This window comes from Macaca thibetana, chromosome 9, assembly GCF_024542745.1.
Source record: "Macaca thibetana thibetana isolate TM-01 chromosome 9, ASM2454274v1, whole genome shotgun sequence".
Lineage (NCBI taxonomy): Eukaryota > Metazoa > Chordata > Mammalia > Primates > Cercopithecidae > Macaca > Macaca thibetana.
In genome coordinates this window covers 71,229,684-71,242,868 of record NC_065586.1, presented here as the reverse complement: position 1 = coordinate 71,242,868, position 13,185 = coordinate 71,229,684, and the positions used below count along the sequence as shown (strand labels likewise).

General features: G+C 38.5%; 2 protein-coding genes across 3 annotated transcripts in view; both read left to right on the top strand.

The window, feature by feature from the left end:
• The window catches only part of ZNF365 (zinc finger protein 365), a 28,199-nt gene extending 16,273 nt beyond the window's left edge, over window positions 1-11,926 (top strand). Inside the window, exons 4-5 of one of the 2 annotated variants that reach the window (XM_050803059.1) lie at window positions 8,220-8,257; window positions 9,004-11,926. In XM_050803059.1, the coding sequence (XP_050659016.1) occupies window positions 8,220-8,257; window positions 9,004-9,265 (300 nt within the window). In that variant the 3' untranslated portion in view covers window positions 9,266-11,926. The remainder of the gene's footprint in view (window positions 1-8,219; window positions 8,258-9,003) is intronic. The other variant, XM_050803060.1, reaches the window with a different exon arrangement.
• NRBF2 (nuclear receptor binding factor 2) overlaps window positions 1-13,185 on the top strand; it is a 1,206,382-nt gene that overhangs the window by 450,218 nt on the left and 742,979 nt on the right. The gene's annotated exons all lie outside the window — the stretch shown is intronic.

Below are 13,185 nucleotides of genomic sequence, written 5' to 3'. Positions count from 1 at the left end.
TGAACATTTTTTAAAGAGACATAGCCAGTCATTATTTCTCATCAAGCCAAATAATGTAATCAAAAGTTGGGTAGCATTTTGGCTCTTCTAGTTAGATATGTACATGCAAGATTATATCCAGTTGTGTCGCTTGACAATGTGACACGTTCTAAAAAATGTGTGGTTGGGCAATTTTGTCATTGTGTGAACATCATAGAGTGTATTTACACAAACCTGCATGGTATAACCTACTGCATGCCTAGGCTATATGGTTGGCCTATTACTCCCAGGTTATAAACCTACACAGCATGTTACTGTATTGAATACTGTAGGTGATTGGAACACAATGATAAGTATTTATGTATCTAAACAGAGAAGAGAAGACACAGTAAAAATATGATATTATAAAAAGTAAGAAATGGTATAGCTGTATAGGGCGTTTACCATGAATGGAGCTTGCAGGATTGGAGTTTGCTCTGGGTGAGACAGTGAGTGTCTGGTGAGTGAATGTGAATGCCTAGGACATTACTGTACACTACTGTAGACTTTATGAACACTGTACACTTAGGCTACACTAAATTTGTTTAAAACTTTTCTCTCAATAATAAATTAACCTTAGCTTACTATAAAATTTTTACCTTATAGACTTTTAAATTGTTTTTTAATTTTTTGACTCTTTTGTAATAACAGCTTAAAACACAAACATTATATAGAAGTGCAACAATATTTTCTTTTTAAAATTTTTTTTATTTTTTAATTTTTGATTTCTATTGGTTTTGGGGGGACAGGTGGTGTATGGTTACATGAATAAATTATTTAGTGGTGATTACTGAGATTTTGGTGCACCCATCACCCGAGCAGTGTACACTGTACCCGATTTGTAGTCTTTTATCTCTCACACCCCTCCCACCCTTTCCTCCTCCACCCCTTCCCCGAGTCCTCAAAGTCCATTGTATCATTCTTATGCCTTTGCATTCTCATAGCTTAGCTCCCACTTATGAGTGAGAACATACGATGTTTGGTTTTCCATTCCTGAGTTACTTCACTTAGAATAATGGTCTCCAATTCCATCCAGGTTGCTGAGAATGTCATTATTTCTTTCCTTTTTTGGCTGAGTGGTAGTCCACAGTACATATAAACCACAATTTCTTTATCCACTAGTTGATTAATAGGCATGGGCATTTGGGCTGGTTCAATATTTTTTCATTTGCAAATTGTCCTGCTATAAATGTATATGCAATTATCTTTTTCATATAATGACTTCTTTTCCTCTGGGTAGATACCCAGTAGTAGGATTCTGGATCAAATGGTAGTTCTACTTTAGTTCTTTAAGAAATCTCCACACTGTTTTCCATAGTGGTTGTACTAGTTTACATTCCCACCAGCAGTATAAAAGTGTTCCCTTTCTACTGTATCTCTGCCAACATCTGTTTTTAAACTTTTTTTTGTTATGGCCATTCTTGCAGGAGTAAGGTGGTATCACTTTGTGGTTTTGATTTGCATTTCCCTGATCATTAGTAATGTTGAGCATTTCTTCATATGTTTGTTGGCCGTTTGTATATCTTCTTTTGAGAATTGTCTATTCATGTCCTTAGTCTACTTCTGATGGGGTTTTTTTTTTCTTGATAATTTGTTTGAGTTCCTTGTAGATTCTGGATATTAGTCCTTTATCAGATGCATAGATTGCGAAGATTTTCTCGCACTCTGTGGGTTGTCTGTATACTCTGCTGATTGTTTCTTTTGCTGTGCAGAAGCTTTTCAGTTTAAGTCTTATCTATTTATCTTTGTTTTTGTTGCATTTGCTTTTGGGTTCTTGGTCATGAAGTCTTTGCCTAAGCCATTGTTTAGAAGAGCTTTTCTGATGTTATCTTCTAGAATTTTTATGGTTTCAGGTCTTAGATTTAAGACCTTGATCCATCTTGAGTTGATTTTTGTATAAGGTGAGAGGTGAAGATCCAGTTTCATTCTTCTACATGTGGTTTGCCAATTATGCCAGTACCATTTGTTGAAAAGGGTGGCCTTTCCCCACTTTATATTTCTGTTTGCCTTGTTGGCTGTAAGTATTTGGCTTTATTTCTGTGTTCTCTATTCTGGTCTATTCTGTTCCATTGGTCTATGTGCTTTTTCTTAATTATTTTTTAGACAGAGTCTTGCTCTGTTGTCAGGCTAGAGTGCAGTGGTGTGATCTCGGCTCATTGCAACCTCCACCTTTTGGGTTCAAGCGATTCTCCTGCCTCAGCCTCCTCAGTAGCTGGGATTACAGGTGCCCGCCACCATGCCCAGCTAATTTTTTATATTTTTAGTAGAGATGGAGTTTCACCATGTTGACCAGGCTGGTCTTGAACTTCTGACCTCAGGTAATCCACCCACCTCGGCCTCCCAAAGTGCTGGAATTACAGGTGTGAGCCACCGTGCCCGGCCCTATGTGCTTATTTTTATACCAGAGAAGTACAATAATATTTTCTTTATGTCCTTATTCAATAAGTTTTTTTTTTCTGTTTTTACATTTTAAAATTTTTCTTTTAAGCTTTTTTTTTTTTTTTTTTTTTTTTTTTTTTTTTTTTTTTAGTTAAAATCTAGGACACAAATGCACACAGAGCCAGGATTATCAATATTCCTGTTCACATCTTGTCCCACTGGAAGGTCTTCAGAGGCTGTAACGTGTACTGAGCTGTCGTCTCCTATGGTCACAACGCCTTCTTTTGGAATACTTCCTGAAGGACCTGCCTGAGGCTGTTTTACAGATAACATTTTATTTTTGTAGAACAGCTACACTCTAAAATAGAAAGATAAAAAGTATACTGTAGTAAATACACAAACCAGTAGCATAGTCATTTATTGTCATTATCAAGTATTATGCTCTGTACATAATTGTATGTGCTATACTTCTATGTGACTGGCAGCACAGTAGATTTGTTTACACCAGCATCACCACAAACAAGTAATTCATTGTGCTACGACCTTATAACAGCTGTGGTGTCACTTGGTGATAGGAATTTTCCAGCTTTATTATAATATTATGGGACCACCCTCATATATGCAGTCTGTCATTGACTAAAACATAGTTTTGTAGTACATGACTGTGTATATGTGTGCACCACAAACAAATGTACCTATACATGTACATGCATCCATATACACACACAAGTACATGCACAAAAATGTACTCATACATATATACATACACAAATGGGAAATTAATAAATATTTATGTTTGTACCTTCTCTATTCCAAATATGATATGATCTACCTTCACGGACTTGCTCTACTGAAGGAAAAATGGACTAATTCAAATAAAATACAGTGCAGTTAGAATATAGCAAGAAATTTAGAGATGAGAGCTGTGTATGAGTGGGGCATGGTCAGGCTGTGGTGAGGGAACTGTTTGAGGGTTGGAAGGAGGATACGTTGCCCAAGGAAGACCAAGAATGAGGTATGTGATTTCTGAAAGGATTAGGCAGATATGGTTTCCCCTTGTTTCCTTGTATAGTACTCTAAACTCTGCTTTGAACCATAGTCAGCCACATTAGGAGACAGTGTGCACACCCTGTAGACCATTTTTTCTTATAACAGTCTGTTTCATTGTCATACAGGTTGAATATACCTTATCTGAAATGCTTGGGACCAGAAATGTTTCAGATTTTAGATTTTTTTAGAGTTTGAAATACTTGCATGCAGCTTACTGGTTCAGCATTCCTAATCCAAAATCAGAAATTCAAAATGCTCCAATGTGAGTATTTCCTTGCAGGGTCATGTTGGCTCTCAAAGAGTTTCACATTTTGGAGCTTTTGGGTTTTGGGTGTTTGGGTTAGGGATATTCAGCCTGCGGTAGTTAGCACTATGTAAAATTATATTCATTTGTTTATTTGGTAATTGTGTCCCCCTCCTCACTGAGAGCAGTTTCCTCAGTACCAGTAAGTTCTGCACCCCAGTAAATATGTGTTAAGTGAATTACTGCTAGTCCTGATTTCACAACCTGCAGGACATAAATGCAACACTTAAAATAAGATTATCCAAGCTGTTTCCTGACCTTCCATTTGAGCAGTTGTGTGAGTGATTTTGACAGATGGGATAGTAGGTCACTTTGTGTCTAATTCGACACCATTTTTCAGAGCATAAAGATACAATATCTGAGTAAGCATATTATATTTTTAGAAATCAGCCAGGTGAACAAGAACATAAATGCTCAAGGGAATTGAGGGAAAGATACAGATGCCAAAACATTATTTCAGCAAAGGCACTAAATGTGAGGGGAAGGAAATTTTTCCATAGCAAAGAAGATTCTTAATGCTGTAAGTCACCTTAGAAAGAAGAAACTTACATACTAATCTAGGAATTTCACTGCTCTCTAGAGGTGGTAATGAGAAAAAGAGGGAAGAGAAGAGAGGGAGGGAACTTAGGTGGTGTAAGAAGGGAAATGAGGATCTACGCTGTTTTTGTAGTGCAGCCTTAGTGGAGAGAGTGAGATCTGGGCTGGGGATGGTATTCCTCATTGTTCTAAAGGAGGAAACTCAGGTGTGCAAGCAAGAAGGGGAGAGTGGGGAGTACAGTCAGAATCTTCTGCTTGTTCTGTGGTGCACTGGGGTGAGAAGCTGTCCTTGGTACGGCTGAGGCTTCAGAAGCCTGGGTTTCTGGGCTCTGTGTACCTTCACTAAGCTGGGCCAAAGATATTATTCAAAACTTTCTTTGTTAAAAGCATCTGAGTTACTCTTTGTCTCTATAGCCACAGATATCCTGGGCAGATTTGGCACTTTGATGATATCCTGGGCACAGATTTGGCAGTTTGATGATATCAAAGACATGGCTTCTTATTTTATAGGTGAATGTATATTACAGGCTGAACATCCCTATTCCAAAAATCTGACCTTCTTTTTTTTTTTTTTTTTTTTTTTCTTTGAGGCGGAATTTTGCTCTTGTTGCACAGGCCGGAGTGCAATGCCGTGATCACAGTTCACTGCAACCTCTGCCTCCCCGCTTCAAGCGATTCTCCTGCCTCAGCCTCCTGAGTGGCTGGGATTACAGGTGCCTGCCACCATGCCCAGCTAATTTTTTTTTTTTTTTGTCTTTTTAGTAGAGACGGGGGGGTTTCACCATATTGGCCAGGCTGGTTCAAACTCCTGACCTCAGGTGATCTGCCCACCTCAGCCTCCCTAAGTACTGGGATTGCAGGCATGAGCCACTGCGCCCGGCCAAATCTGACATTCTAAATGCTCCAAAATCCAAAACATTTTGAGTGCTCTCCAGGGTCATGCTCAAAGGAAATGCTCGTTGGAGCATTTCGGTTCTCATATTTCTGCATTAGGGTTGCTGAACAGGTAAGTAGAATGCAAATATTCTGAAATTCTAAATCTAAAGCACCTCTAGTCCCAAGCATTTTGGATAAGATTTAGTCAAACCTGTACTTAGATTGGCTTTAAGTACAAGGCTATTTGTGTTTTTCCAACCTGGGACCTTGATCAAAGGCTCTTTTGATCTTCATCTTAACATCCTCCTCTCCCTAATCAAAAAGAAAACAAAAATGTTGTACTAGGAGAAAATGGAAGTAGGTAGATGGGCTAAGTGAGAAAAGGTTTTCCATCTGCCTGAGGCCAAAAGGGCCAGGAGGAACAGTAGCCTCTTGTGTTCACGGGGGGAGCAGAGGAAATTCTGTGGTGGCTGTGATGATAAACCCCAGCCTCCACCCCAAACCTCATCATTTATAGGATCTTTGGAGGAATTCTAGTCCAGCTATTTATTCCACTTAATTTATTGTGTACATACTTCTTTGTTCTTATATTTAGGTACATGAACACATAGTTTTTAAGAAGACAGTACAGAGTGAAGGCTTGCTCAGACTTAGAGTCTGCTAACTTGGATTTGAAGGCCAGCCTGAACACTGGTAAAGCACTGAGGCTTCAAGTTGGTTACTTAACTCTGCTGCCTTAGCTTCCATATCTGTAAAATTGGAATGATGGTACTTACCTCCTAAGGGCTGTTATGAGGGTTAATTCTGCCTGTTATGTGGTCAGTATTTGATCTGGTATGTGACATTTACACATGCACAATTTATAGTACCTTTATATGTGTGAGCTTCATGACCTATCTTTACTCATCTTTATCATGCATTTCCCTCTCGGTAAAGTCCTTTCATTTCTTGAGGTCCCAGGAGGGCCCATTAGTGACATTCATAGTCACTAAGGTTGGAGTTCTAAAAACATTTTTGAAGTCAGAGATCACTTTGAACATGTGATAACACTGTTAGCCTTTTTCTCAGGGAAAGAAGCATACATACACATGTATTTGTTCTCTCTCTCTGTCTCTCAATTTTGCATAAAATTCCAAAGAGCAGTATATATACAAACATATGCAACAAATCATTCAACTGCCACTTACATACATACAAACAGTAAAGTGAACACATTTTGTTACTCTCCAATAATTAAAAAAAAAATAAGGAGGAAAGATTTAAAGGAAGAAACACCCTGTTTATTTTTACAGTTTACACATTGACTGAAGTTCACTGTAGGAGCCCAGCTGAGAAATACTTTTTGGTGATGGTGGGGTAGAGAAAGTTGATGCCAGTGCCTTCGGGTCCCCAGAAGCTACCAGCCTGGCGCTTTCCAGAGCCATCTGTCCCACCTTCTTTGTATGTTGCATAATCTTTGGGACCTCATGTGAGAATGGTGCCTTTTTCTGTTACAATTTACTAATCTCAAGCCAAACCCAGCCTGCATGAACAGGGTCAAATATTGCTGAGTTCTGATTGTGTCAAAAGACAGAACACAAGAATCTTATCTTGTCTCTTCATGACATGAGCCTCTTTTTTTTTTTTCTTTTTTAAGGAACCTCCTTTGTGGCTTGCTGCAGTCAGAAGAATGCAAGCGATGATCCTGTTAGGCTGAGCTTGGGTTTTCAGATTATTTTAGTACAGCAGGGACACATGTTTTGGCCACACTGGCCCAATACCAAGGTGGCCTTTTCTCCATATTTTATTTGTCGTTTCTCTTCTTCTGTTGGTCTGCCTGCTAATGTGACACCACTTATTCTAGTGAAAGCTACATGAGGAAGATCAGGAACAGGAGAATGGAAATACACTGCCTATACACATCACAAAATGATAATTACCAATTTATTCTGCAAATGATAATATTCCAAGCCCAGCCACAAAAGTGCATGCAGATATTTTATTGCATGAGTTATTAGGAGTGGGAAATCATCTCAATGAGAGACAGCCTCAGGGACAACTGTGGGGTTGTTCTTCATATTCTCTCATTTTAGAAATGATGTATTATAGGCAAGAAACCTTTTATGTCAATGTTCTCCTTAGTTGATACATTGTGACTGGCCACAGCTATAGATTAGCTGCAAATACAGCCTGCATCTATCAAGAAATCATGGCAGATCATTTCAGGTTTTCAAATTTTATGTATTTATTTTATTTCAATAGTTTTGGGGAAATAGGTGGTTTTTTTTGGTTACATGAATAAATTCTTTAGTGGTGATTTCTGAGATTTTGGTGCACCCATCACGTGAGCAGTGTACATTATACCCATATGTTGTCTTTTATCTGTCACCCCACTCCTTAAAGAACTAAAAGTAGAACTACTGTTCGATCCAGCAGTCCCACTACTGGGTATCTACCCAAAGGAAAAGAAGTAAATTATATGAGAAAGACACATGCACACACATGTTTATAGCAGCACAATTTGCAACTGCAAAAATATGAAATCAACCTAAGTGCCCATCAACCAATGAGTGGATAAAGAAAATGTGGTATATATAAACTGTGGAATACTACTCAGGCATAAAATGGAATGAAATAATGGTCTTTGCAGCAAGAGGCCATTATTCTAAGTGAAGTAACTCAGGAATGGAAAACCAAGTATCTTATGTTCTCACTTACAAGTTGGGAGCTAAGCTATGAGGATGCAAAGGCATTCCAGTATTTGAAAACATATTTCTTCAGATGTTGCTCTGCTGGGAGGCTCTTTTGAGTGTTTGAGATTTTTGAGATCTGTTGACATAGACTTCTCAGAAATCTCAGAACAAGTGCCCGCAGAGGCTCCTGGAGTAAGCAAGCAAAGATGAGATGAGATGTTCTTGTTCACCAGTGCGATGGATGGTGCTGCAGGTCATGCTACCAGTAACACTTACCGACTCCCTTAATGGGAATGCAAGTTTTAGAAAATAAAAGAAATATTTTAAAAACCAAATCCAGCCCTCAAATGCAGTAACATTTTTTCTTATTTGTCTTCCTTCAGCTTACAGACATCTCCTCAAATAGGAAACCCAAATGCCTGTATGTATGTCTTTTTATACTTGGGCCATTTGATAATGTTTGTATTGTATGTTTTCCTGTTGCATTTTGTATGAGATCATATCTATTTTATATGATATCTATATTATAAATGGATTTGAGAGGCTTAAGTGAAAACTGACCTGCATGTGTACCTAACTTTGTGAAAAGTTGATGTGACCTTTCGATATCCTACTAGTCTATTAGTATATGCCACTATGATTGTACCGGAGGAATATTTTTAGAGTATTATATTGTATAACTTTCACTCATTGAGGTATAGTGTGGCCGTAATAACTCTATATACTGTTAATGTAGTTCATGTACTACATTGTTTATGTAAATTCATACTGGGAGTTATATGCTTTCCAACGTCTATGCAGTGAATTTGTCTGAGTCTGCTAGTCGTCACTTAACGACTCAAGAGACATGAGTTCTGGTCCCATCTTCTCCATAGACCAACTGTCTGTATTATTCTGGGTAGTAATTAACATTTTGTGTACCTCAGTCTTATCACTGTAAATAGGACTAGTAATATGTCCCTGGGAATTTAGTACCATGTGATCATTTCATGGAGACCACAGGAATTTTTGGAAGAAAAATACCCATATTATGATTTGTCTTTGTGGTAGCATTATCACCACTGTAGCATGTAGGAGAGATTGTGCCATGAGTAGTTATTCTTTTAAGGTTTTAAAGAAATCTTTCTTTCTGCTCATCTCTTCTCCACTCCCCTCAACCCTCTGTAGAAGCCGAGGGCACCTGCATTCGGTGTGTAACCATCCTGATCTCAAGGCCCATTTCCACCCAAAGGGAAGGAACTGCCTGAAAAAGGCCAAGGATGACAGAGCCAGCATGCAACCTGCCAAGGCCATTCACGAACAGGCTGAGTCCTCAAGAGACCTCTGCAGACCTCAGAAGAAAGGGGAGCTCCTGGGGTTTGGCCGCAAAGGCAACATCAGGCCCAAAATGGCTAAAAAAAAGCCAACAGCCATTGTGAACATCATCTAAAAGGGTGGGTGGTGCTGGACCAATCATCGCTGGGCTTTGGGGAACGTTATTCCAGGGGCCAACAGTAACGTCCTTCTGGAAACATTCCATGGTAAGACACATCAGAAAAGCCAAGGGCATAACACAGGCAAGCACCTCGATTAACCAGAGATTAGCAAATGGGAATCTTAGTGAACCAGAATTTTATTATAACCGCCTTTTAGAAGCTTGCAAGTTATAGAAAGAATAAAAAAATTAAATCAATCCTAAAGCTCTAACTTCTAAAGTAACTGGCCCAGTCTCCAGTAATCTTGGCATCTGGGCTTCTATGCAGTGGTCATTAATTTTCAGGCCCAAGGTCACACAAAATGTCAGGCCTAGGGAGAAAATTCATCTGTGCCTACTGCTCTCCAAAGTGCGAGGCAAGGAATGGGAGTGTAAAGTTGTTAATAGCAGTGAAATGAAAAGTATTTGTGTTTGTGTATAACCTTCGCCTCAGCTAATTTGAAAGCCTCCAAAATAAGGATTCCCATTCCCCGAGTATTCTGGTTAATCAAGATTTCAATTTCTGGGTTGCTCAAGGGACTCATTCAGTCAGACTTCAGTTCTCATTTCGACAGAGTGTCTTTCAGTTCGTTTGTTTGATTGAGGTTTTTTGGTGGCCTAGATGCATGTTTATTCAGATTTTGGTACACCTCTGCCGTCTTGTTTGGCTGAGTATTCTGCACCCACAGACCACGCTGCCAGCCTCTATCTTCTTAGCTGCTTCTGTGGATCTGGGTGGGGAGTGCAGTAAAACCCTCTTTTGATTAGCACCCAGCATGGGCTCAGTGTCTAGGTGGTTGGAATGACAGTGGACTGCACGCTTGGTACATCGTGACCATCCTGGAAGCACTGTGGGTGTCGCCAAGCCCTTTCCTAAGACCTGCTTCCTGGACAGTGTCACTGGCCCTCTCTCTTTCTGCTATGGGCATGACTTTCTCTTCGCTGGCTTAACTATTCCACTGGGTGGTTCACTTCGCCTCCTGCTGCTTCTGTGCCCTGTTAAGGCTTCAGGTATCTTTCAACCAAATATCTGGAGTGTTCACTGTATGTTGCATTCTCAAGTAATTTCTGAACTAAACAATGCATGTAGGAGCCAGAATCTGACACTGTCTTCCCCTCCTTGCTTCCCTAAAATGGCTTTTGTTTCCACAAAGAGCTGTTAAGAATTTCCTGCTGTATGATTTTCCTCAAGAATGAATTTCCATGTTATTTTTTCCTTAAATTTAGCAATATCATCAGGTCTCATGCAGAGTTTACAAGTGCTGACATTCTTCTGAAAACAGGAATAATTTTGTCCACAAATATATACATATATACATATATATAACACATGCAAAATATATATGTTAAGTATATTAATAATTTATTTTTAAATACTCATGGAGAAAGTGTGTGTTTGTGGTGGGTGGTTTTTAAACTATATATGTTTGTTCATGTAAACTGAATTCTCTTATTTAAAAAATCAAAACTGTAACCTAATTAACATTGGCAGAATTATGATTGTTATTGCAATAAGCATCAAATTAGCAGTGCATTAAAAATAGGTAATAAAGCAGTTGCTTAAATGCCAGTCAATTAAAAAGTGTAACTTATCATTATACAAACGTTTTGAACCACCATAATGAAAATGTCCATTTTTGAATCTTCACTTTGACTTTTGGTTTATGGGGGGTGGATATTCATGTGATATATAAGCAGCTATCAAGTGGGGAAAAACATTGTTGTGAATATCACTGTTTTAGGCTAACATTGTAAAAATTGTAATGTTATAATTATTTGTTATTTGAAGAATTAACTTCCCCCTCTAAAGTTATTTATTATTGATGCTTATACCATGATTGCACTTTAGCCTTTTACATACTAAAAACAGGACTTGTTAGTTGTATTGCATGCTCTTTGTCCCGTACTGTGTGTGCAATGACAACTTGTTTCTGTTTTATTTAAAGTAACTGACATTTTGGATTTTCATCTAGCATACCTAGAGGGCATGGCAGCTCTCTCTGACAGTGGTACCCCATGATCTTCAGGAAGTATCATAATGTCATCCTACTCTACATTTCACAAGACAGATTATTTTGAGATTTATTATATTAAAAATCTTTTTAAGTTCCCACTAAATTTTGACCCCCATATAAAGAAATGTGTTATGTATGTTGTGCCTCCTTAGAGACATAAATTTAGTGTCAAAACATGGGAGATGGCTTACTCAGAAGCATACTCCACTTAACACACCATGACCCGAGCTAAGTGCCATGTCCCGTTTGTGTCTTATTTTTAAATATTTCCTTTGTCCACATGGGCAGTTGACCTTAGAGTTAAGGCGGTTGCTTTTTTGAAGAAATCACCAAAGTGTCTGGGAAACTATGTTCAAGGTTAAACTGGAGAGTAGATTTAATTTTATTTGTCTTGTAGGGAAGAAATCTTCCTTTGAACTGTTTTTCTTGCTTTTTGCCTTTTTCCCAAACTAGGTTACAGATCCTTATCTGCAAGGTTCAAATTGCTTAGACACTGTTTTCCAGTATTCTGCAGGGCCAGTCAGTTGTACAGAAGTTGGAATATTCTGTTCCCAGAATTCAAGAAGTTTTTAGATTATGAAATATTATGATAATAAAGCTATATTTCTGACTAATGTGTTGATATGTTTTGTCTAGCTGGAGTGTTTTTTGGGGGAGCCAAGTATGTTGGTCCACTAACAGGAAACAAAATGGTCCTTCATGAATAAGCTGTTCATCATACGTATGATCACCAGGATCTTGTGTACCTATAGGTTTTCTTGAAAACTTAGCTAGATCATTTTTGTTCATCATAATGCCTATATCTAAAAGTTATTTTTGCATATGTTCACACTGAGACAGCTTCATTAAAAGCCCATTTGGCACTTTTCCCCATCTTCCTCCACAACCATGAGTAATTTTCCTACACTGTATTTTTAAACTTGTCGGCTCTTAGCAATTCATAAACCAATTTCACAGTATATATCCCAGCCTATATATGCTCTACATCCAAGACATTGCAAAGCCCAGAGAGTGATCAGGATAGATAACAGAGAGAAGTATATGACTGGTGGAATTACTCAGCCATTGTTCTTTTAAGAACCATGAAATCAGGAAAATCTAGGGGACTCCACTTGTTTAGGAGCTGTGAGAGTTATTCGGGAGGTGACCTTAGTCTGCCCTTATAGTTGACCTTTGAACAGCGCAAGGGTTAGGGACACCGATTCCTGTGTAAGTTAAAATCTATGAATAACTTTTGACTGCTCAAAAACTTAACTACTGATAGCCTACTGTTGACCAGAAGCCATACTGATAACATAGTTAACACATATTTTGTATGTTAAATTTATTATCTCCCATATTCTTACAATCAAACCAGAGAAAAGAACATGTTAGTAGGAAAGTCATAAGGAAGAGAAGATATAGTTACATTCATTAAGTGGACGCGGATCATCGTAGAGGTCTTCATCCTCATTGTCTTCACATTGGGTGGGCTGAGGAGGAAAAGGAGGAGGAAGGGTTTGTTTTGCTACCTTTGGTGGCAGAAGAAATCAGGATAAAACTGGACCCGCTCAGTTCAAATCTATATCGCTCAAGAGTCAACTGTATTTATGTCAGGGTTAACAGGTTCCCCAGGTTATAGTGTTTTTGAGAAATAGCTGTGACATTCCTGATTATCTCAGTTTGTTAGAAAACATAAATCCCAGTATCTTGATCCTGCGCAATCTGGATCCTTCAGAAGTGAGTTCTAGGGGTGGCATGCCTGCTCAATCCCAAACAAGCCCTGGAGCAATTTCCAAATGTTTAAATGATGGAGAGCTTTAGAAATTGAATGCCTTTTTGTGGAATTAAGTACATTTTATCTTTTGTGTTCCTTTTGTTGTTGTTGTTCATGTTCTGGGT